At 33.3% G+C, this 26,730-nt stretch overlaps 1 protein-coding gene and 1 long non-coding RNA gene across 8 annotated transcripts in view; one reads left to right on the top strand and one right to left on the bottom strand.

Moving 5' to 3' along the window:
* Nucleotides 1-23,623, top strand: part of RCOR3 (REST corepressor 3) — a 46,469-nt gene extending 22,846 nt beyond the window's left edge. For 3 of the 7 annotated variants that reach the window (XM_079106821.1, XM_079106822.1, XM_079106825.1), the window contains exons 8-12: nt 288-506; nt 5,284-5,361; nt 13,040-13,097; nt 20,295-20,536; nt 21,009-23,623. In XM_079106821.1, coding sequence (XP_078962947.1) covers nt 288-506; nt 5,284-5,361; nt 13,040-13,097; nt 20,295-20,536; nt 21,009-21,353 — 942 coding nt within the window. In that variant the 3' untranslated portion in view covers nt 21,354-23,623. Of the gene's footprint in view, nt 1-287; nt 507-5,283; nt 5,362-13,039; nt 13,098-20,237; nt 20,537-21,008 lie in introns of those variants that run through there. The other 4 variants (XM_079106823.1, XM_079106824.1, XM_079106827.1 and 1 more) reach the window with 3 other exon arrangements.
* Nucleotides 23,624-23,779: 156 nt separating this feature from the next.
* Nucleotides 23,780-26,730, bottom strand: LOC306641635. Its single transcript, XR_013758228.1, has 2 exons — nt 25,759-26,730; nt 23,780-25,635 (listed from the first exon to the last, which is right to left on the bottom strand). It is a non-coding gene; the product is annotated as an uncharacterized lncRNA (long non-coding RNA).

Raw genomic sequence — 26,730 nt, 5'->3', positions numbered from 1 at the left:
AAGCAAATAGGAATAGAGTACAGCTATTTCCTAATTTCTTTGTAGTAGACTAGAAACTAAACATTTGATTGAGTGAATTAATCAGGGATGTATTATGTTATATTCTTTCCCTTATCCCCCCAGTTGATGAGTACTGTGTATAGGTTTGAACTTGCACATAATAATATAATTAGTTAGAAGTATTTTTCAGGCATACTTAAGTGAGCAAATACTTCTACTAGAAATAAACTGTTTTCAGCTTACACATTTGTAAAAACCAAATGACCTGTTACTCTTTATTCTCTTAGGGTAACACTGAACAGCCTGTCCAAACTAGCAAGATTGGACTTGGAAGGAGAGAATATCAGAGTTTACAACATCGCCATCATTCTCAGCGTTCTAAGTGCCGTCCACCTAAGGGCATGTATTTAACCCAGGAAGATGTGGTAGCTGTATCTTGTAGTCCCAATGCAGCCAACACCATTCTGAGGCAACTGGATATGGAGTTGATCTCTCTAAAACGTCAGGTAGTTTTATACAAGTGATATATTTAATGATTCTGTCCATTTTGCTTATCCACTTTTATCTAGGTTGTACTCTGTTGCAGATTTTCTTAGCACTCATTTATTTAAGTTTTTTGGGTTTTGGTTCTGGGCATCAAATCCATGTCCTCCAGCATGCTAGGCAAGCATTCTGCTACTGAACTATACCTCTAAGCCAGTTTCATTTTTTAAAATTCATGGAAGATAGCTCTCCATTTCTAGATTTGATTCCCAGCATTGTTACTTGTTAGTTCTGTGATCTTGGGCAAACTATAATACCTTGCTGAGCTTTCCTTTTCTGTCCATGAAATTAAAGATAATCAAAATTCTCTTCCATGTTTTTGGGAATTGTTTGTAATGATAGAGATTGTTTAGCAGTGTTTGGCATATTTTGCATACTCAGTGGTGATTGGTATTTTTATCATCATCATCATCATCATCAGTAGTCTTGTAAAAGTGTCATCACAATCAGGTGATTAAGAGTCAGGATTAAGAGTTCTAGAATCAAGGAACCTGTAAGTTCTAATCTAGGCTATATCATTTCCTACGTGTGTAATCTTAGGGGATCTGTTTAATTTCTCTCAGCTCCATTTCTCTCATCTGGAAATGAGAATTAAAATATGGTGATTGGAAGGAATTAAACAAGATTATCAAAAAAAAGATTATATATGATAAGTGCTTAAAGCAGTACCTAACATAATAAGTCCTCAGTTAATGATTGTTAATAGATCTCTGGCCTTTCTCAGTTTTCTTTTCCTGTTTGTGTTTTCATTGTTATTTTTCTTTATCCCTTAAGTAGATAAACTTATAAATCTGTAATTTCTTACTTCACATCATCCAGCCCTATGCCAGTGACTTCTGAATCTATTTTTCAGACTGACTTTTCTCCCAAGTTCAATAGCTATAGTTATAGATGTCTACCAGATTTTCCACCTAAAGAAATTTTTCCTCTGTTCCCTCTGTCGAAATACCAAAATTATCTTTTCTTTTTTCTTCTTTTTTTATACTGCGCACTTTACCACTGAGTATACTCCCAATTCTTTTTACTTTTTATTTCACGACAAGGTCTCATTAAGTTACTGAAGTCTTGCTTAATTGCTATGGCTAACCTTAAACTTGATCCTCCTGTCTCAGAGTCACAGGAGGGGATTACATTAAGGTGTGTGCCACCATGCCTACCTCATCAGAATCATCTTTGACTTGTTTTCTGCCATTATTTCTGCCTTCCCAACACACACAATCCCAAGGTTAACCCAGCTATATATGAGTTTTATCTTTGAAACTTCCTTAAAAAAAAATGCTCTCATTTATACTACACCTTGTTTGCCCTTATCACCTCATGTCTGGCAATGACTGTCTTGTTTATTCTTTCTGTCTTCTTTTCCTTAGCTCCATTCAACATACATAGTTACCAGTTATAAAGCTCTTCATTAATTTCTACTTACCTTTTGCAGATTATAGTAGAGTAGACAGGGATTTATAAAAAGGTGATGTTAAGAAATTTGAAATTCATCCTGAGTTAGGAATCTGCTGAATGACTTAAGAAGAGGTGTACCATAGTCATAAATCATATTTATATTTTTCAGCTACATCTCTCTGCTGACTCTGAAGATTATAAGATACATCCCTATGTTATCACTGATTTTAGCATATCTTGATCTTTAGAAAAATGCATGTGTTTGCTTTTCATATTATGCAATTAAGAAATTTATTGGTAGTATAAAAACAGAAATTTTGAAATGATAAAATAGAAATTAATATACCACTTCACATTTAATATAAGAACTTTTTAATTGTATAGTGTGGGACTAAGAATCTCTATCTTAAACATGTTTGGATTTCTTTATCCCTTGACCCTAGTTATCCTGTTCTCTCCTTCCTTAGCAAACTTCCTGAATGAGTATATACCATAGTATTTCTGCTTTCTTACCACCAGTTATTCTCTGATCCTTTCCAGTTTAGTTTTTGCCCCATATCCCATTCTAGTCCTGCCACTGAAGACTATCTTAAGATCATCTGTGAAAGAATTGTCAGATTTAATTCCTCCTTATTGGTTCATATCTCCCTTGACTACTCAGTAATGTCTGACATTATCAACCATGTCTTCTTGGAATTTCTTTCCCTTGAATTTTATGACACTGATCTCTCTTGAGCTTATTGAATACGTATTTGATCAAGTGCTTGGCCTTTAGTCAAACCATGAATATTTGCAAAGACTCCCCATCTTCCAAATCACAGCGTTCCTTTTAAGAAAACTCCTAAAACACTTTGCCATTAATATTTTCAACGTTCTCAAGAAAATGAAGGAATAAAATGTACCAATACTCGTGTTTATACTTCATCCTCAGTACTGTTGCTACTTATGGATTATCTCTCTGTGTGTGTGTGTGTGTGTGTGTGTGTGTGTGTGTGTGTGTGTTGCTAGAAATTGAACTTGGGGCTCGTGCATGCTAGGCAGGCATTTTCCCAGCTGAGCTATCCAGCCCCTTATGGGTTTTTTATTGATTTTCTTTCTTTTTTTTTTTTTAATAAAGAAACTTTAAGCTTTACACTTTCTTGGTTATTCATTTGATGCATGACATAGTAAAGGTTTACACTAATGATTTTTACAAATTATTGCTACTTCTGCAATTTCCAGAGTGATTTCCACACCTACCCTGTCTGTGCCTTTTTAAAATTTTTTTGTATTCCCTGTCTCAGTGAGTAGTGAGTACCATATACATACACTCACACTATTGTCTAGTTGTTAATTGTCCTTGATTCTCCCTAATTCTCTTCAATCGAGTGTTTACAAAAGAGATCTTAATTTTGTTTCCAGGTTATTTCTTTATCCCACCTTGTGTACTACACCACCATTCCTTTATATCTTCTGTTGTAATGTAAGCTTTCTTAATTAATATTTCTCACTTAGATTGTTAAATTAATTCATCCTCTTCATCCCTTTCACTTCTCTGTGTTACTACCATAAGTGTCTTTCTAAAAGGCAAATGTGGTCATCTTGTTCTCTTACTTAAAAATTACTGGTTTTCAAATTCATTCTTTAGGCAAAATTCAAATTATATAATCTGGCCTCATCCAGATTTATTACCCGAGCCCTGGCTTTCTGTCTTCCTAAATGTTCTTCTGCCTTGAACGCATTCCCTCCCGCAACCTTGTCTGACTGCTTAATTCTTGCTAATCCTTTAAAACTCCTTTTGGTGTCAGCTTCTCTTGACCATTTTCTCTGATCTTCCCTACCACCTTCATCCAGCAACACACATGCACAAATGTATATTCCTTCTCTCTTTTTTCTCTCCAAGTCTATGTTAAGTGTTTCAGCATTTATCATATTTTTATATTCATTTATCTTCCCACAAGTCTATGAGATCCTTGAGAACTGGGACACTTTACATTTTACATCTATTTGTCTGTCTAGCATAGCCAAATAACTGCTCTTGAACGATGCTAGATATTTATATTTTAGCTGTATTTTTAAGATCTCTGGTGAAAAAAAATTATAAATCCCTTTATGATTATTTGGTAGTCTACACTGGGGGAATTTAAAAAAAAAAAGGATTGAAGTAACCAGTCCTAACCCTTAATATTCTACATAGCGACTAACAGTGTTGCCAGTAGAATAGTAATTTAAAACTTGGTGTGGTTAAAATTCAGATTGTAACTCCTGTATTGTCTTAGGAGTGTCTTACCTTCTCTATGCCTTTTATTCCTCATCTGCAAATGATTATAATAGAAATAGAATCAGTTCTACACTAACTCTTGTTTTGAAAGCCTTAATTTGTTCCTTTGCACTTGATACATTAGGGAATAATTTAAGCATAACTTGAATTGTATTTGCTCAAGTGTGATTTTGTTGCAAAAAGTGCACCCACCTGACCTGAGAAAACACGTACCAGCTATTCAGTTCACTGTGTGTTATGAACCATATACTTTAACTGGTGTTAAAACTTTGATCTGATTTCAAATAGCCTTTCTTCTACTTCATAGTAACTCAACAAGCTGGTGGGGTGAGTGGAGAGTGCTGGGGATCAAACTCAGGGCCTTACCCATGTTAGGCAAATACTCAACAATTAAGCTAATCCCTCAGCCTCACGCTTACGGATTTCTTAATAATTTAGAATGTATATTAACTGTGCTCTCGTTTTTGTTAGATTTCTTTCTTTTCCTATTTGTCATTGCTAAAGTTTTTGAGTGTTGTATCCCCACCTATTATGCCCCATAAGACCTGTGGTTTTTATTGTGGATTTTGTATAGTATAATTACTTTTTAAGAATGTGTATGTTGTGTTATAGCAGATAGTGCTTCTCTCACAGGGAGGTTGAGAAAATTTAATTTTTTTATATCTAAAGTACTGAGAGTAATGTTTTATACATAAATGCCTAATATTAGCCATTAACCACCATCGTCATTCTTACTGGAATAATCATTATTTGGTCAGAACATTGTGGTAATGAGAACTATTGATGGAATTTAATTCCTAGTATGTGAGTTGCCTTTGGATATAAGAGACATTGTTGAAAAGGTATTCAGAGACTATGATTTATGATATTCAAAAATATTTAAATCTAGTTTCAAGTCTTTTAAATGCATATATTAGTTGATGTGTGTATTAATTAAATGAGTGGTATAAGTGGCCTATACGTAAAGTATGTTTATTCTCCTGAAATAAAATTTTAGAGAATTTTGACATATATCCTTTTCATTTGAGTACTCAAAAATTTACCAATTGCGTGATCTGATTTACATTTTGGGTTATTTGTTGAAGGTTCAGAATGCTAAGCAAGTAAACAGTGCACTTAAACAGAAAATGGAAGGTGGAATTGAAGAATTCAAACCTCCTGAGGTATGATATCAAAAAGTTACATGTGATTAAATATAGTGAAACTTGTTCTTTCAATTATCCAGTCATTGTTCAAGTACTGTTTTGGTGATGTGTTGTTAACTACTCTGAAGTTTTCCTAATATGGATAATTTGTTATATATATTTTTATTTAGATAGTTGATATTTTGAGGTTTGGCTAATGTTTTTTTATTTGTTATTATTTCCTTACTACCCTTAGTAATTTATATAGAGAAGGTACTTAGGGAAAATAGCTGTAGGACCAGGCACCATGTATGTAAAACTAGAAGATTGTCCATAAGCAAACTAGTACATTTTTGGGTCTATGGCAGTGTTTGCTCAAAGCCCTTTACTGCCTATGTGAAGTGGTAACACAGCAAGAATAAATCATATGAAAAGGAGTTCATTTTAACAGATTTTTATTTTAAGACATTTGTCTTTCAACTCAGATTAGGATTTTACTATGTGGATTTAAATTCTTGTACTTATATCCTGAAAATATAACTATCTAAAATGATGTAGATGGACCATTTTTTTTTTTTTTTTTTTTTTTTTTTTTGGTGCCTTGTGTTTTAGTTGAGACCTAAATGTTTTTGGTATTTGTGGTAATTACAGGACTGCTTAAATGCCCTGTAGGGTCCAATCAAGTCTTTTTACAGAAGTTTCTATTTATATGTGTTCTCTTTTCGCTTTTTAACACTCTTTATGTTATGCTTCATATCCTGGATTCTGTGTATGTGATAATCAAATAATCCTATTTGGTCCCAATAATGGGATTTTTCCCCCCCTTCCAAATCACAGGCTGACTGAACTATCTACAGATGAAATATGTGTGAAGGGCTGTGGAAAGACAAAAGAGTAGTTCTTCAGAAATGATGCACATGTGCATCTTAGTCATTAGAATCATTTTTTCAGAAAGGAAGACTTACTGGGAAAAAAATTTTTTGGTTTTTAATAATCTCTTTCAAGATTAGGTTATGAAAAATATGTTCTAAACCCAGAGTAAATCGACAAACATTCTAGTAGCATTTACTTGTATAAGGACAGTATAATATAAAAAATATTACCTTATTTTGCTATATTATGACAGCAATAATTATTTTAAGTTTTGTATTGAAATGTTTAATTTTTTGTTTAAGCATGGGTTTGGGTTCATAACATAAAAAGATTAGAGTTCCCACAATTTCAAAATGCAATTAAAATACAACAGATTCTAAAAACATTATGGGGATACCAGGAAGAACTTTATGCTAATAAGTTTAAAAAATTAAAAGAGAACTTCCTAGGAAAATATCTTACCAAAATTGCCTGAAAAAGGAAAAAACCAAATAACTTGTAGTAGTCATTTTTTTAAAAAAAGTGATGGAATAGTTAACATTTTTCTCTCATAAGGATACACCAGGCCTAGGTGACATTACAGGAAAAACTCTACCTACTTTTTGAGGAAAAGTTAGTCTAATTCCATATTATCATAAAATTATAGGACAGTCTCATTAAAGTTATAAAAAGAAAGATTTGCAAGTACAGTAGCATTTTATCCTACCTGCCTGCTACCTCTTTGATCTTCACAGAAATTCTTACAAGTAGGTAAAGCAGGTATTACTGTTTTACATAAGGAAACTGGGACTCCAAAAGTTTAGCTGACTTACTCAAGGTCACACTAGCAGTAAATCAGTGGAATGCTTGACTGCATTTTAGATTTTTTTAGAGTCCTGATTGGTCATTGATTAGTATATATTATGCTGCCACTTAGCTGCATAGAAGAGCAAAATTGTTTATTAGATTCTCACAGTTTAATAATTAGGTTAGAAGTTAACAAGCATTTAAATCTTTGTTGCAAAAATAATGATCAAAATAAAATCAATCATGCATGCACTGAAGTTTGAGTATTTGGGGTGACTTATTGAACTCATGACTTAATAATATATATAATAATATATGTTTTGTTATCTTGAAAGTTCCTGGGGTATATTTATATTTATAATATTTTCCTGTGCCTTTCAGGAGGAGGGCAACTTGAATGGATATATTGCAAAATATTAGTTTCATAATCACAGTAAAGACCTTTAAAATCCTATCATCCATCCTGTTACCTTTAGGTTAGATTTTACCTAATCAGAGAATGTTGATGACCTTCAAAATAATTATGATAGATCATTAAAAGAATTACCTCATAATTACTAAGGAACTTTGTCAATTTGATTTTATTTGGTATTTTCACTTAGGGAAAAATTTGATGGAGACAATCCATTTACTTTCACAAGTATTTATTGATAATCTGTTTGATGTAAGGCACAGTAGTTTGAGGCACTTGAGAAGTATGCAGGGGTCAGATAGAAAAAGATGAGACAAAATGAGGTGATTTTTCCACCTTTTTTAAAAAAAGAACTTACAGTATAGATGTTATAAGAGAAACTGATAAAAGTTATATGGTAAATTTATAAACAAAGTGCTACAGGAAAATAGCATTATTCATTCTGGCTAAGATAATCAGGAAAGACTTCCTTGAGAAGGAATGTTTCAGCTGAGGCTTGAAGGGTAAGTGGAGGTTTTACCACAAAGTGAACAAGAGGGTATTCCAGACAGAGAATGATAGGAGGAATGATGTAGTGTTGAATAATACATTAAAAATATAAATCCAGTGTGGAAATGAAAAGCACTCCAATATAAATGCAGCGTGGAACTGAAAAGCACACCAATCAATAAGTATTCCAAATATTTCCTTGTAGTATTCACTTACTCTACACTCATCATTGGCTAATCAATATCTGAAATTCAGCAGAAGTGTAAAAGAATCTTCTCTCAAGAATCATATTGTCTACTTAAGAAGGCAAACTTGGATGAAGAGGAGTAATGAAAACAGGATATGAGTGAGATGTTAACAAGGTTGAGTGGGGGCTTCTTTATGATAGAGATCAGTGGACAAGGGCAGAGTGTAAAAGAGAAGGAAATTGAGTCAAATGAAAGAACCTTGTACTTTCTTCAGTGTAGAAGGAAGTATTAAAATTTTTTTAATCGTACGAAAATTATCCTGGCAGTGTTATGCAGGAGATACTTGATAGCTGCTAAAATACGAAGTATATGAGTGATGAATGGTGATAGGGGTGGAGTTGGGTTGGGTATTAGTTATAGGAATGGAAGCAAGTGGTAAATCCAAAGAACACTGCAAAGTAGGAAATAAATGTATCTCCTCGAAAGTATTTGAGCAGTGAGCATGTTAGAGGTGGTAGCAGTTTTTGTTATGCTTTGATTGTTTTGGATGAAGGCAAGGAGATTAATCCAAGAAGGAAGAATAATAACTGGAAAAGGAGTGCCTTTTGAAGCAATAAATTTCCCCATCCATGAGTGTTTTCTTGCAAGGTGGGTAACCCTTTCCTTATGGATGTTGGATGGAATTGTCAGCATTGAATAGAAAGTTTAACTTGATACCCATTTCCAACTCTTCTGACTGAGAGACAATATGAATCTACTGTTGATAAGAATGAGAAATATGTGAAGGCAAATTGATTTATTGGGGAAAGGATGCAGTAAAAATGCTGAATTCACTAAGGGACTCATGAATTGTTTGTTCTAGATGGATCTTCATATAATTATTAGATTATATTGTTTATTTTATTATTATTTTTAAAAGAACAGCATTTCAGATCAGGGTTTGTTATAGAAGGATATAGTCTGTGGTACCACCTAGCTAATTTTGACATCGACATAGTTTTAGATTCCTAGTTATGTTCTAGTTGTCCTTTTTCTAAATTAAATCTTTACCAAAGTTTAAATGGGTTTAAAATAGAATATAAAAATGCATAACTTAACAGGAATCCTGTCTATTTAAAATTTTTGACCCTATTTCTCCTTCCTTCCTTTTTATACATTCCTTTTTATACATTTTTATCCATTTTGTCACACAGTGACTATTTAATCCCATGCAGTTTCAGCTCTTCCCTCTTGCCTTTTCCCAACAAAGCTGCTTTTCAAAGGTTAATGAAGACAAAACTTTTTATTCCTGATTTCTCCGCGCCTTTTTCTGAGCCCTTGTTTTAGGTGACTACCCCTTTCTCCTTGTTCCTTTAACTTTTTTTTAAGCCCACCCCCTCGCTCCAGTACTGGGGATTGAACCAGGGGCCTTTTAAATCACTGAGCTACATCCCCAGACTTTTTTATTTTTCATTTTGAGATAGGGGTCTAACTAAGTTGCTGAGGCTGGTCTTGAACTTGTGATCTTCCTGCCTCAGCCTTCCTAGTCACTGGGATTATAGGTATGTGCCACTGCACCTGTCTTCTTTTAACTTTTGAGAGATTATGTTCTCTTTTATAACTACTTTGTTCCCTTCTTAGCATGATTTTCCTTTATCTGCATAAATACAGGCATTGTCCAGGGTTTCTTCTTCTCAAAATTCTTTTCTTTCTCCTCCCTTGGAGATAGAATCTCACCACTTGACTGTGTTAAAACTGCATCATGTATGCATTTAAATGACACAAATTCAACTGGCTAGACATTCAGCCATTTAAGACAGAGAAAAAGAATGTTTAGCAACAGCAAGTATAGTATTGCTGCAATTCTGCCTGATCCTCATTTATTGAGTATATGCCCCAAAGGGAACATTCATGAACTGAGAACTCGAAATCCAACTCCTATAATACGTTTTAGCTTCTGCATGTCTCTTGTGTATCTCTTTGAACTGAGAGAGATTCTAGTATTTAAATATATAAAACATACACATATACATATAATTATATGGGGCTACCCTAAATTAAGTTGACAGTTGCATTTGGGATTCAGCTGAAAACCTACTGGTGCATTTCAGTGCTGGAGAGGAGTACCTGGCTGTGTGGTTCTTTTGAGAGACTGTGTGCCTATCAGTGGCTACACTAATAAGCACATTTCAAGAGTAATTTAGCAATAGGGGGGTACCACAACTTTTAAAAAGCCCAGTGGTAGAACCACATATCTGAGTAAGTTATAACTCCATTGTTTTCCCAGGCCCTTCACAAATGTGTTTGAATAAACCTATTTTAGCCTCAAGTGGTCACCTGAGCTCTACCTGAGTGTCCTGCCTATTACTGCATTTTCAGTATATCCCAAATTAAATTCATCTTTGTTTTGCCTTTCCATATCTCTTAAATCTACAATTTTTGACTTTTGGACTCTTAACAGCATAGCCCTTCTTCCAGCTTTCCAGGGTTAAAATCATACTTTTCTCACATATACCTTTGCCATCAAAAACATAACTATTGCTTATTAAATTTAATGCCAGCTTATCAACCTTTATTTTTTTGGTGTCTTCCCTATGATTAGTGACCCTTAACACATTTCAGTTTAGTTAAATACTGCAAACTGTCTGGACTTATTTATCACTTTTTCCTGACAGATTCTGTTGTTCCCTATACATGGAATGCCTTCTCTGCTTTGCCTTTCAGAAACTTATTTTCTAAAATCCATCTCAATTTCTAATCCCTCCAACTTCCCTTTTCTTGTTCATTTTCCCTATTCCAGTCATTTTGACTTTTTCTCCCATCTTTGAATTCCCCAGTATACTCTGTACTTTATTTTTGTTAATGTTGTTTTCACCCACTCTCTCCTGATCTCATAAACTTTCTGAAGTTTAGATGAAAGTATATTTTTATAGTGTGTACTTTTCATTTTTTTGTTCCCTTTTCATGATAACTTTTCCTGTAGTTTTGGCTTTTTAGATTTCACAAACATTGATGAACTTTTGTTTACCCAGGCACTGTGCTAGATGCTTTGGGGTACATTCTACATATATCATTATATATAGTTATATTTAATCCTTAGAGCAATTTTAACATAGGTATGGCAACTTAATGTGTACAGGAGACTCAGTATCTAAATTCTCCTTAAGCTAAATAATAGAGAAGTCAGATTTGCCAACAAGAACATATTCACTCTTCTTAATTAACTTAACTTTAGCTGTTCTGTGCCCCATCCGTCACATCAACATCCTTGTAATATCTGTTACGTGCAAAAGCATGACTTCAGTTACCTCTGGAATTGTTGACAGGTAAGTATCCAGTAGAACTGACAATTGGAGAAAAAAAAAGATGATGATTTATAGGCGGACACTTCAAAAAAGAATAATTTGAGGGATAAAGAAAAGAAAGGGATTGAGAAAATTATTCAAGCTTTCAAACAAAAATGACTCATTTTATAATCAGGTTGTGAATTTCAGGGCCAAAGGACACCAGTATACCATTGTATAGTCAGAAAAAATACACCAAAAAATAAACCATATTAACTAAATCATTATAACTGTTTTTAAATGAACTGATTCTTATGTATCAGAGGAAATGAAAATCAACTCCTTATTTTTTTTTTTTTAATCAGTTACTCTAAAATATTTGGGTGGTTGCCAATGACTCTTTTTTGTCTACTTTTCACAGTCAAGGCAGCATCAGATTAACTACGAATTATCTCTAGCTATAGGAGCTACTCTTGTTAGCTCCTATTCTTGTTACTCTCCTTTTGGAGAAAAATGTGTTTAAATTTCCAGTTTTTTCCACTATCATCTTGTTATTACTCTGTCACCTTTTATTGCTTCTTCAGTGTATGTTTCAGAATTTTCCCTCTTCTTTTCTTTTGCCTTTTTTACTATTATTCCTTTGCCTTGATGCCAGTATCCTAACTTTGAGGCTTATCCACTGTTCACTACCTGGTCTGCCTTGCTGTCCCTTTTTAATTCCCTGAGGAATTCACTTTTCTGTTTTAGGTTTTCCCCTCCTTACACATGTATATACACTTTTTCCTTTCTCCTCTATTTTTAACTTTGAATTTTTATTTTTATTTCTCCTGATTGTCTCTCTGTACTCATGGTGAGAAAGTTGGTATTAACCTAGACCTAGGACCACCTGTGAGATAAGACCTAAATACCCCTTCTCAGAGGAAGCTTGCTTTGTTTTTGTGTTGCCTAGCATGTCCAGGTGTTATATAGTCACTTTATCTTTGCATTTCCTTCTGTAGACTTCTGCAAGCTAGTTTACTAATTCTGTCCTTCCATCTACTGCCAAAGGTCCTTGATTTACTGGTCAGTGGATATATACTAGTAAATCTGGTTAATATTACCATAATAAAAATTCTTTTCTCGGGATTTTTTAAACAAAAATTTGGGGAGGAATATTGGGAGATTTTGGGGGGAAAATTCATTCTTCTCATCCAGTCACTTTCTTCAGAAATTTAAAAAAAAATGTTTTAGGAGTTAGGCCTATTCTACATTCTGTGCTAATATGTAATACTGTTTTAGGGTGAGAAAGGATAGGTTTAGTACAAATATGAAGGGAAGAAATTTTAGAGTCACAGATCCTTTCTAAACAAAATAAAATCTCTTAAATGTTAAAAACAAGGTTAAAATTGTATCTGTAATGTGTGATAGGAACATTGTAGTTGCAAATGGACAACTAATAGGTTTTCTCAGGCTTCGGTATCTTGGATATAGAGCATAAATATGAATGTTGTTCATTCTCCCAGATTGGTACCTTTCCCTTTCATTACCTTTCTGTGTGGGTAAAAAGTAACTCAGTATAAATTTTAATCCTTCTAAAAATGGAGTCTTCATAAATCAGTTTTAGTACTCTCATGTCTGTGATTTGGTGAAAAGTTAAAAAAAATAAGCACGTTGGAAAAATGTCTGTCTTCATATCCTCATTAGGAAACTTCTCTTTAATTTTGTAGTCAAATCAGAAAATTAATGCCCGTTGGACCACAGAGGAGCAGCTTCTAGCAGTGCAAGGTATATTAAAGATAAGCAGTTACTGTTGTTAATAATTATTTAACTTGTCATGAAAGGTGACTACCATAGTTCTTCCCTTCCTTTAGAAGTGGATCAAGAAAGAAAATGGATTTTGTGTTAATCACAAAGTCCTGGTGACCAGGAATTCTGTGTTGTATTTGTGGATGTGACATACTGAGTCTATGTGCATTTTGGGTCCAGAATAGCACATAGTGCATTCTCAGCACTGAATAATCGATGTTGGTGACAAGCATGACCAAGTCATGTGGGCTCGGTGTCTGCTTCAGTATTTTTGGAATTGGGCTCATTCTTCCTGTATCACTCATTGATGATTCATAATTAAAAGTATATTTTATAATGGTTTGTTTTTTTTCTAATCACTGTATAATAGTATTTCTTTATTTGATAAGTGTCAGGTACTGAAAATATTAACTGGATGGTTAACTTTCAGTGTATCATACCTTACTTAAGAGATGTACCACTGAATGCTTAGAAACCTGACTTTAAATATATGTATTTTTAAAAAGAGACTGAAGAGATAAAAATTACAGCATTTTAATGTACTATGTATAACTTTTTTGAGTTATATGACAAAAGACCTTTTGTATTATGAATGCCCATGGGCAAATTGAAAACACTCTAAACTTGGATTTTCTCATGTTTGAATTACCTAAGAGTGAATTGTATATTTTTATTCAATATTGTGGGGTGTTTCGTTGCTTTACCTCTTTAAGATAAACAATCTGCAGGACTGATTGAGTAATTTTAAGTATATATGGTCTACACATTTTGTTTCTTTTGGGCTGCACCTCTTTGTGTTGAGTACCTATAGCTTTTTTACCTAGATTAACTAATAAGGGCATGGGATCCCAGTGAAACATTCAAGTACACTTCTAAAAATATTTCCAGATATTCATCGGAGAATATGTTTAATATAGAAATGCTATGCAAACATCATTCAGATATGAGAATAACGTAATTAAAGATTGACTACTAGATGACTCTCCAGTTTGGAATAGAGAATGAGAATTAGCCAGCTAGCATGATTTGAAAATGTCACAGGATAATGTCAGCTTTCCCTTTGGCATCCACATGACATATTTCATAAAGAGAAGTACTAGATGCTGTGAAGGCAGGTAGCTGTGCATGAGCATCAAGCACATCTGTAGAATTGAGTTTCAGAATGAGTCAGAACAGGTTTAGTTACTTTATAATGTTCAACAGTAGCTGCTTTAAAATTAGACTCTGATAATTTAAATTTTGTTTAAAATGTTAGCATTTTCACTGGCTGCTTCATATTCATTTATAACTACGACTTAACAATTCTAGCAGTTATTTTGAATAGATATTCCTTTTATTCACATAGAGTCTGTTTCCCTCCATCTTCTATATTGCCCAGAAAGAATTGAACCCTGGTTTCCATTGTTAAGTTGCTTAAAGGTAACTATGTTAATTCTGTACTGTAATATAAGAAATTATTCCAGTGAAAAACATTTTCTGAATAGGATTTTCTAGGAAAATCTGGGCTAATATTTCTCTGTTTAGCACTCAGGATTTGATACTGTTCTGCAGCACTACTTTAAGTGGTAGAGTCCATTGAATCTTATGACTGGCTTGGATATTATGAAAAACTTCATTCAAGGAAGGGGCAATGGTCAGATTTGTGTATATGTAGCTTAAGCTATATATGTGGACATAGCTTATAAATATTAAAATGGAAGCATAGAGTACTAATAATCAAACATTTCCTCTGTATGGAGGCATATTCACTATTATTAAAACTTATTTTAAAAGTAACCCTTCAAATCAATTATTCTAATGCAGCCATTTTTATGGAAGTATGCATGAGCTTAGGATTTCAAGGATTCTTTTTTAATAATGTGTTAATGTCTCATTTTTATTTGACTCTGGAATTTTTGCTTCATTTTGGGCATTTTGGTTTTTGTTATTACTGTCATTACATAAGACAAAACAATATGAAGCTATTTGTGTCCAAACTAGTTGTTTTAGAGTGAATTAAAAAGTTGCATTTTGTCTTATATTCCCACATATTTATATAATGCCCAGACTCATGTCTCATAAGCAGTATAATCCATATAGTAATATCAACTGTACCTGAGTCTCAGTGGTTAAGTTATATAATTGGAGTGTCTATTTTAATGTATAGTTTGCTATTAAGAAGCTACTTATCAGACAATTATTTTCTTTTTTCTTATTTTTCTTTAATCTTTATTTATGAGAAACCTTTATGTAGTATTGCACTAATGACTATTTCATTTTTGCAAAGTAATAAAATATTGTTTTGATATTAACACATTTTAATTTGTATAGCATTTTATATTTAAGACATTTTATACATGTATCTGATTTGACACTCATTTGTAAAATACTTTATTTTCTTGCTCATAGTAGTTTATTTACAGTGAACTGTGAGAAAGAAATAATGACTCTAGTGCTACTATTAAGAATTATAACTATTACATAAACTTTTTTGTTGTAACTGTTCTAAAACCAAACATATTAAGGTCATTTTCTTTTCTAGGGCTTAAATATATCTTTACCACCTTACTTTCCTAACCCATATACTCATTTTTGTTAACTAAATACTAACCATTTAAGTAAGCTTCCCTTTCCTTTTCCCTTAATTGAAAGGGGTGTGGGGAATCAAGTTTAGATTGAATAGGGATGTCTGCTTATACTTCTATAATCTATCAATTTATTATGTTCTTTATAGTTCTACCTATAATTTCAGTAACATTCTTCAAAGATCCCCAAGTGGGTTATCATTAATGCTGCTAATTCAGTCCATTTAAAATATTTATCAAGAATAGTTATATAATTTCTGTCATCTGTTTTAGTCTTAAGTATCTAAATTTTACAATATAACAAATTAACAGTGAAACCAATCATGATCTTCCCATATTTGTGTTAATGGTAAACTGTTAACCTTGTTTGTTATCATATATAAAAATGTGTCTCATATGTTAATGTTTATATATAAATATTTTGACAGTACTTTTTGATAATATAAAATGTAAAAAATGATAGTACAAAACCCTCTTTAAAGTTTATAGGGGTTTGAAGCATGCTATACAATATTTACCATTTTTATTTGAGGCCACTTCTTAAATGTATTCATTTCCTGGTTATTAGTGCTAATAAAAATATACATATATAGATATGCACATATGTGTGTGTACACATACACACTCCCCAGTTAAAATTTTTATGCTCTTTTAGGATAAATAAGTTTTTCCAATTTTATCAAGATCTCAACTTTAATTTTTCGTTCTTTTTTCTTAACTACCTGTCATTTCATAGAAAACAAAATGGTAGAACTATGATCAAGTGGTGTGTTTAAAGTTTCTTCCTATAGTTTATACATTAGATCCTTTTAAAGAAGAAATAAAGTTGCAGATCTAGAAATTACTTCTTTCATTTGAAAATTGATAATGTAAGAATAGTAAACATGAATGATCAGAAGGAAGTGGAAATAGGAGATTCATACCTTTGCATTGGAAGGGCTCACTTGTGTTTTAGATAATTCTATTATAACCAATCCCATAAGAATGGAGATTAAAAAATAGAACTGTAAACCCTCTGATGCACTTACTTCAAACAATCGGTAATTCAGAGTTTCTAGCATTTTTGCAGTGGAATTTAACTTGTAAAAAGGGAAAATGGGAATACAAGACCTGGAAAAGAAAAGAAAATACATGATTTTGACTTTTAACCTTCAATTATATGCACTAGTTACTCTTCTACTGCTATTGATATTTTTCTATATTCTTTAACATTAAATATGAGATTTATAGGAGGTTCAAAGAAACTCATGTCCCAAATGATTTAAAATTTATGTCTTATTGATTGAAAAGAACCACATCCTTGTTTCTAGATGTCACTCTGTTCCTGTTGTTTCAAAACTGGATTATTGGTAAATTCATAATTTCCAATTATATTTTAATACCTGGAAGCAACCTGCCACAGTTAATGCTTTGCTTTTTTGTATGGAATTTTTTTTTTTTGGTCCAAAATCAAATTTTAAAAATAGCTTTCTAAACATACCAAAAGCAGCTATTATACTGTCACTTCTGACTAAAAAGACAAATTCAGAGTCTCATGTCCAGTATTGGGAAACAACATATAAAAGGTACCATCTTGTTAGCCAAAAGCTCAAAACATATAAATGGACAAACTCCACTAATTCAAAATTTGTAATAATTTCGACAATGGCTATGCCAAAGTCTTTACTATTTATAACAATATCTTCTTTGGCATATTGAAGGTGTAAACAAGAAATGTAAAAAGAATTATGTTAATTCCCAAAACTTTAAAAATATTATAGAGTATCATCTGCCAGCATAGGAAGCCAAGTTGTTTTATTTTAACTTTCAAATGATGTTTAGAAACTTGATTAAATACAATTTTTTTTCTTCTCCATAGGAAATTTATGCTTTACCTCTTCCAGGGTTCTCCAAATGTATATTCCACTAACTCTTGAGAATTGACCCCTTGCCCTAGAGGTGCAATTTTAATTTAGCAAGAATGGTTCAGATGTACAGGTCTTTTATGTATCTTTAGGAAGATATTGATTTAATTGTTATATTTAACTCTCTTGCTGAGAAAGCAATCACATTGCCTTTTTATTAAAAACTATGAAAAAAGAATGGGACCACCTGTCCCCTAGGTACTAATTGGAACTCAGGTAGCTATGATACTGTAATTAAGTCATTTGTCCCTCATCACTTTAGAAGCTGAATTGGGGATTCTTCTCAAAAAGCAGTCCCAGTAAGTCAGTTGGCATTTCACTAGACTTTGCCTAGTTGATGACCACAGTGTAGAGCTTAAGAATTCCATCCATTTTCTAGCAAAAACATATTGTTGAACAATGTCATTAGGGGTGTGAAGGTGATAAAGAAGTCTATTTTGTATATTTGTTGGGGTTTAAGGGAAAAAAATACATAATGAAGCCTTATAGAAAAAAATATTGTATTTCTTGAACACTGCAGACAGCATTGCAATAATGCTGTTGCTGATTTGCATCCCACAGGTCAGTACTTCCAACCTTTTTCACATCATGTACACAGAGAAAATTATTAAATTTGTCAGAACACATGGGGTAAACAGATGAAGCTGCTCCAATCCTGAGAAGACTGCCAAGGAGCTCTGGCTATTACAGCCCCTAGCCAGCCATCCTGCAAGTCAAGGGGATTAATTTCTTTGCATGCTTGTTCTCAGGACACTGATTGGGATCCTCAGCCAAATCACAGAGGTCTGCAGTATGATCTGAGCCTTAAGGTTTTAGATTGGCATACAGGAGTTAATATTAAACATTCCTGGGTGACTTGGAAGAAGTCCTTCACATCCAGGTCTCCAGAAAAAAATAAAGCTCTTGTGGAAAGTAAATATGACAATATTGATAACAAGGTAAGGTCCATTGAGCAAGAGAAAATTAAGAAGTAAATGGTCAAAAGCAAGATAGTCAGGACATAACTTTGGGATTTATTTTGCAATATTTGGAATATATTTTGTAAAACATATTATATTTGCAGACTTACAGTCAGAGTTAGTCTTAACATTACTTCTTGCTAGGAATAAAGATCTAAACCTATTCATAAAGTTTTCATTTCTAATCTCCCATATTCAAGTTTGGCCATTTCTAGAATATAAATTAAGTATCCTTTATGAAAATTAGAACATTGATGGAGCATGGTGTCTGGTTTCTAATCAGTAGGTATTAAGCACAGCTCTCTTCAAATTTATAAATTAGAAATAGCACAGAAACTCAATCTTTTACAAGCTGCTGTTTTCTAAAGTGTAAGTAGTGGAGAAGTACTTGAATATCTTCATAGTAACTTACTGTGAAGTACTCTGGAATTTTTTATTGTCCAATAAACCCTCAGTGAACCCTAGTCACCATTAGAATTCCTCTTATCTGTGAAGTTCAAATTGGAAATCAACTTTCAGAATGAAAGGGAATATAAATTCATTTATGTTGATAAAACATTACAAGCAATATCTGTCATTATTACTTTATTGTCTTAATTTGAGAACAAAACAAAGGAGCATACCTTACAAACCCAAAGCTCTGCATTTAAAATAGGATTATAGTTATAGGTTAATCACGTCAGCCCTCCCATCCAAATTCTTTAAGGTAAAGAAACTCAACGGTGGATCAAACCCAGTTAGTTGAATGTAGTCAGAGATGCTTGTTCCCCAGGAGCAGAATTTAAAAGCAGAATCAGGTCACATTATGGGTGCTTCAGGTAATTAGATATTTCATATTAATATCAGTAAGAATATAACTAGCCTTTTCGCTTGAACATTTTATATTTTGAGCTAAGTGCATCTGTTTCTAGAAATGGGTCCCTAAACAACTTTAACAATTCCTTTAAGAGCAAATTTGTGTCTATTTTTAAATCTGTAGCATAATCTCAACTTCATAAATCATTTGTTATCCTTCATTATAATGAAACTTTCTTAATGAAAAGTTCTCACATAGCAATATACACACAGTGACAGTGCTCTTAAGTGCACTACTCTAACCTTATGAAGGCTATAAAGCATACCTAGGTCTTTCGAACTATTAGATGAGTTAACATCCACCTGACTCTCAAAAATATCTTCCTTTTTTTAATCCATCAGATTATGATAATTCTGCTTTTGTATTTTAATTCTTATTTCTTTTTGTTGGTATCCTGGTGGGTTAATAATTAAGACCAAAATTATAATGGGGGAACCCTAAGTCTACTCACTCAGTCCATTGAGGGGATAAAAGAGATGGTTTATTCCCATCCAGTTTTGTTTACAAACGGTGTTGCTCAAATTTAGGTGACTGGCTACTAGGGAAATAAATGAATGTGGAATTGAGGATGGAACAAAGAATTCAATGCTTTACAATAAATGGACTGTATTTGAGAGTTCAAGAGAGGATTGGAGAAAATAACTGAGTATGTAAAAAAATGGTAAGTTTCTGATTGTTCAGTTGAAGGCAAGTGGCTGGCTCAATGAAATGACCTAATTGATAGTTTTCATCTGTGACCCTGATATCTTAGCCTCTGTCTCAGAATTGAAAAATGAGCAGAGTTTATCAGACAGGATTTTCATTGCTGGTATCTTTGGTGTGTGCATGATGTATAGTACACACGGCTCTCCTTACTCATCCTTCACAGGTGTATTATTTACTTTGCCTTCCAGGTGTCCGCAAATATGGTAAAGATTTTCAAGCTATTGCAGATGTAATTGGCAACAAGACTGTTGGCCAAGTGAAGAACTTCTTTGTAAACTACAGGCGTCGGTTTAACTTAGAGGAGGTATTGCAGGAGTGGGAAGCAGAACAAGGAACCCAGGCTTCTAATGGTGATGCTTCTACTTTAGGGGAGGAGACAAAAAGTGCTTCTAATGTGCCATCAGGGAAGAGCACTGATGAAGAAGAGGAGGTGTGTTTGTGTCTGGAATTTGAGCTAATATGAGTTGAGGAGTCACCATTTTGTGTGGTATTCTGTAAGGCTAATTTGTCAGAGGATTAGCTAAATGAGCATGAAAGGTTGACAATACACTTACTCAGTGGTGCATCTCTCGTGACTCTTTAGTCATAATGACATGCTAATTTCTGATCCTAGCAGAATGGAGAGTGTATTGTTCTTCCATAGTCTTATTTTCATTTCCAGTGTTAAGTTGTTTACTAATAAAGATGCCTGTTTGGTAGCCTCGTTGCTTTTTTGGTTTTTATTTTTTGTTTTGTTTTGTTTTGTTTAAAATAAAAGAAGCTTGTGCTTCCAATAAACACTGGTGTTATGTTTTTGTTTTGTTTTGATTTGTTTTGTTTTTCCTGTGACAGCCCATTCTATATTGTATTAAGTTCATTAGGACTTACATCTCATACATGTATTTTTGTTTCCTCACCTCTAGGCACAGACCCCACAGGCTCCTCGGACTCTGGGTCCATCACCTCCTGCCCCATCATCCACTCCAACACCAACAGCCCCCATTGCCACTCTGAACCAGCCTCCACCACTTCTTCGTCCAACACTGCCTGCTGCCCCTGCTCTTCACCGGCAGCCTCCTCCACTCCAGCAGCAGGCTCGGTTCATCCAGCCCCGGCCAACTCTAAATCAGCCTCCACCACCTCTCATTCGCCCTGCTAATTCTATGCCACCCCGTCTAAACCCACGACCAGTGTTGTCCACGGTTGGTGGTCAACAGCCACCATCACTTATTGGAATTCAGACAGATTCACAGTCCTCACTGCACTAAAATTTAAATTGGACAGTGCTACAGTAACTTTTTACCCCATCATTATACCAGTGCTCATCTGACTGATGCAAAAGAGGAAAGAATAATCCTTCCTAGATGCTGAGGCTGCAGACTAGTTCTGAGGCAGTGGGCTGGCATAAGTGGATGTCTAAGAAATTTTTCAGTTCAATAATCTTATATGTTATACAAACAAAAAGCCTCCAGTTAGCCTCCTTTCTAGAATATGTGTTCACCAATGTGATCTCATAAAAGGAAAAAAAAAGATATAAGTATTCTATATTCCAAGGGTCTTTTTGTTTTGTTTTTATTGTATTTATTTTATTGAGGTTCTTTATATTCCTGCCTCTTCATAGCCAAGGCTCTTAGTACAAGAATATTGACTTAGGAATTGTGAAAACTCCTTAAGTTTTTTAAGTTAAGGATGTTTGGCTTTTTTCTTTTATTTAATTTTTAAAAAACATTTTCCTATGTTAGGAGTGCAAGAATAAATAGCCTGCATTTCAGATTTTGATATATGTTCATTTAATTCATATTTAAGAAAACATAGCTGCATGTCCCTTTTTTCAAAATATGTTGCTTTTTTTCCTAAAGGAATTCTTAATTCCTTTAAAAGAAAGCAATTTAATCAATTGCAAAGCAATTATATGAAACCACAAAGAATGTACTGAATCTACTAATCCTTTAACATACAGTTTAGGGTCCTAGTGCAAAGTCCTTATTTAAAGGTCGTTGACCCCCATCATCTGTCAGTAATAAGTGAATTGGAATAATAATTTTACATACAAATGAGGACTTAATTTATTACAATATAAAGTCTTTAAGTTCCTTGAAAATGTAGTTAATTTTGAGAAGAAAATTCATATTTCTAAATGCCATTTGCTTTTAACTAGTAGTTGCCTACAATTGAGGTCTTTAGAAGAAGAGAGTTATATTTTGTCACTTATGTAGAGACAGTGGTTTTGGAAGCATTTATTTACACTACCCCTTTTGTGTTTAGGTTCTAAATTTAAAATTGCCCTCATATTTATTAATAGAGTTTGAATTTAATATGAAGGGTGTTTTCTTGATAAATCTATTGTACTATTTGAATACATTTGTTTATTCCTTGCAGCCAACCTGCACTCATGGGTTTGGTTTAGGGTTAAATCATCAACATTTCGTAAAATGAATTTTTAGAATTTGTTCTGCATTATCTAAAGATGTATTAGTATATAGTCACAATTGTGCTGTTAACTAAAAATACTGAGACCCCTTTTTATAAAGAAGCAAAAAGATTTTGAGTCATCTTAATTCAATACATAATCATTAAGCACCCACAAAAGATATTTTACAAGTGATAGTATTTCAACAATGTGTTACTAATATTTTTGATATAATGATTTCATATTGGAATCATGACTTGTGCAAAGGGACAGATTTGCTGTACTAGTGGAACATAAGGCTAAATATTTGCACATTCATATTCTCTTCACTTTTAGAACTACTTCACCAAATAGCATCAAAGACCCTGATTTATGTTTTGAGAGGTCATGTATTCCCAAAATATTGGAAAAATAGTCCCTTCCATTGGCTCTACAGACTTAAAAGAGCTATAGATTTAACTTCATTGGTTCATTTTTCCCACTGAGACCACTTCTTCCTGAGTGCCCTATGTTCTGGCATAACCAAAACTTTTGCAGTCTTTCTTTCTCATTGGATCATTGTTGAGGCCTGGATAATAACCAGATGAAATTTAACTGATTTAAAATTCTTAATATTATAGAATTTATACTTATTTTTACTTTAAAAGCCATGGGGGGACAGTAATATATCTTAAAGAAAATATCTAGAGCATTTTTAAAAAGCACTTAGATTGTCTTGCGTACGTGCATACTATACCTTGACAGCTTTTATTGTCTTGTCTCTTGTCAGTAGACCTTCAGTACATAGTATGTGGGGATATGTCAGTCAAGTTGGTCAGCACCAGCAACTGTCCAGCTGTTCAGTATATTGTGATTCATTTAAAATCTGTTCTATCCCAAACGTGGGCCAAGGTGCTGTATCTGAGGGATGTGCTGTAATTTTATTTACATACATTAGAGCGCACAGTAGAAAATCTTAGCTGCATTAGTAATATGACACATGTATATAGTGAGATGTCTTTATTATGTGCTTTGCATATTTTGTAAATATTTTGCACGTCATTATTTTCCTTTTTTTGTTTAAGCAGTGTTTGGCCTGGAAGAGTGATATGCTTGCTGCTTAATCAAAGGATTAAAGATTTAAAGATGTCTATGTCTTCTATTTTTATATAATTTCATGTTGTATGAGGATTAGGACCTCTTCACTGTGAAATTCTAAATATTGATTTTTATAAAAAAAACAATCTAGAAATCTTTTAATGACCATTTTCATTAATTCTGAGGTTATCATTTTTGAAAAATCTACACCAAGTGTTTTATTACATAACTAAAAATAAATCACACTATTGATGCATCTGAAAAATTAATGAAAAAATATTTTCTCTATATGATTTAATTCCAGTGTAATGGATGGAGGTAAAGGTAAGTTATGGTCAAAATTTGTTCATCAATTAACTTAAAAATAAGTGAGTAAATGAGACTCTAAAATAAAGGTGAAAGAATGTAATATTCTGTATTAATATGGGCCTATATTCTTTTCAGGAATATATGTAGAAAGCAAACCATGAATGTGATAGTCATTATTTTTTAAAAATATAATCAGTACTTTTGGTTAAAATACCAAGTTATTCAATGTTATATTAATTTGATGTTCCTTGTTAGCAAAAAAACATTACCCATAAATATTAAAAACTGCTAGTTAACACAGGGTTCCCTAAAAAGAAAATAAAATAATCTTAGAACTCAAAGCAGAATTTGCTTTTCTCTGAATACTTCCCCAATATAAATGACAAATATATTATGATTACAGTAAACATAAGAAAAACCAAATTGTTATTATTTTTTTTAATCTTAAGAGATTACACCTTGCAAGCACAAGGCCCTGGGTTTGATCCCCAATACCACCAAAAAAAAAAAAAGATTACAGATTGTATCACATATAAGAAGGTAATAAAATAAATGAATACAGAATCCAAGAGTCAAGATTGAGAAGTTTGGCTGTATTAGAAAATATCTAAAAGAAAGTCATTTGGGAGTATGTAAATAGTTTTCCTTTAGGAAAAAATAGGTCACACAGAACTCACCCCAGATTTCATCTTTATCATAACTTAGATAACTGCCTTGTGAAGGTTGTTTTGCAGCAAAATAATGGTGTTTGGAAGTTAAAGTGTAATTGTGTTTGAAAGGTCATGTGGCCATCTAACTTTTTTTCTATTTCCTGAGCCCTATATGTTTGGGGGATAAGACCAGAAATTATTGTTGGAATGAAATGTTTGCCACCTGCCATTACCAGACCTAAAATATACCACTGATAAAGGAACAGATATTTAAATTGTGGTAACTCTTAAACTTTAGAATCCTAAAGGTGGAATTTGGGTGATCAGGATTTCTAAGGAAAGAACAGTGGGGATGTGAAGTGGTAAGATTGAAGGGCAGTCTTCACTATGTAAACAACATTGAAGTTAATGTTCCAAAATACTTTATATAAAATATCTTTTTCCTTTGAATTGTTTTTAAAAAGGTTGGATTTTTGTTCTGCACAATTTGATTTTATTTAGATGTATTAGTTACAATTACCAATAATTAGGATCCTGAATAATACAACAACACGAGGCATCTCTTTTTAGGATGCTTCCTAACTCACTGCTCAGAACAGCTTTCTTATTTGATAAAGATTAGGCTTGAATCCCCAAACCAATTTTTATTAACATACAGGTTCTTCACACTTGTCATTTGGTTCACATATGCTAAATAGTTGCCCCTCTACCTTTTACAGGATGTCTCTTTTCCAGCTTTACCCTGAACAAAGTTACTTAACCTTTCTGAGCCTCAGTTTCTTCATCTATAAATTGAGGGATACTATAATTGCCTAATATATCTTAGAGATTTTATATGTCTTACAGCCTTTTTAATAAGGAAAATGTATATTTAGACATTGAAATACTTTTTTCAAATCCAAAGAATTAAATGAATCCTAGTTCAGGATAATGGGTTGAACATATTTTCTTCTCTCCCTACGTCTCACTGAAATAAATGTAAAAACTGAAATAATCCAATCCTTAATAGTTCTGGAAGTCCAGGGGTGCTACTAGCAAATGGGGGACAAATTTATGAAAAAATCCATCAGAATTAGGGAATATCCCAAATACATAAAAGCGGGGCTGGGGAGATGGCTCAGCTGGTAGAGTGCTTGCCTTGCAAGCACAAGGCCCTGAGTTCAATCCCCAGTACCGCAAAAAAAAAAAAAAAAAATAGAATACAATTCCAAATACATAAAAACAAACAATAGGGTGGGAAAACAGTGACACTTTTCAGCCTTCTATCCCCTGAGAACCTCAAATTAGAGGAGATGTGGAGCAGCTCCCAATGATTCCTGCCTCTTGGTATTCATGCCTTTGCATATGGGCTAGACCTAGTGACTTACTCCTAGCCAATAGAATACAGAAACAATGATGGATGTTATTTATATGATTAGGTTATGTCATATTAGGATCACTATCTTGCCTTTTATCTTTTTGCATGTCTTGATGAAGCAAGCTAATGTGATGGGGAGGCCTTTGTACAAAGGAGCCAAGGACAGCCTTCTATCAAATGGGCAAAGAACTCAGGCCTTCAGTTCGACAACCTGCCAGGAATTGACTCCTAACAACTATGTTATGCACTTGGCAATTGATGCTTCCTCAGTTGGGCCTCAAGATGACTGGAACCCAGCTAACAATTTAATTATGGCCTGCGAGAAACCATGAAGTAGAGAACTTGCCCAAGCTCTATCAGCTTTACTCACAGAAACTCCCAGTTAATGTATATATACTGTTGTGAGCTGCTAAATTTGTTTTGTAGCAATAGAAAACTAATACAGTGAATAAGTATATACCATGTTAACACTAATCAAAAGGAAGTCGGAGGTATTAACATCAGGCAAAGATTTCAAAGCAAAAAATATCAGGGATAAAAAGAGTCATTTAATAATGATAAAGTCAGTTCAAGAGGATCTCTGTTAAAACTGCAAGAAGGAATAGGTAAATCTACCATTATAGTCAGTGTTTTCAAAATTCATCTCTTGATAATTGACAGTGTAAAACCAAAAAGTCAGAATAAGACTTGAAAACACCAGTCACCTTTACCTAGTTGAAACTAGATTGTTCCACCCAACAATTGCAGAATATTCTTTTTATGTGTTCATGAAATATTTCCACAATGGATCATATTCTGTGCTATAAATTTTAATAAAATATTGAGATCATCCAAAGTATGTT

Source organism: Sciurus vulgaris (genome assembly GCF_902686455.1).
Source record: "Sciurus vulgaris genome assembly, chromosome: 12".
NCBI lineage: Eukaryota > Metazoa > Chordata > Mammalia > Rodentia > Sciuridae > Sciurus > Sciurus vulgaris.
This window is presented reverse-complemented; position numbering and strand designations above follow the sequence as displayed.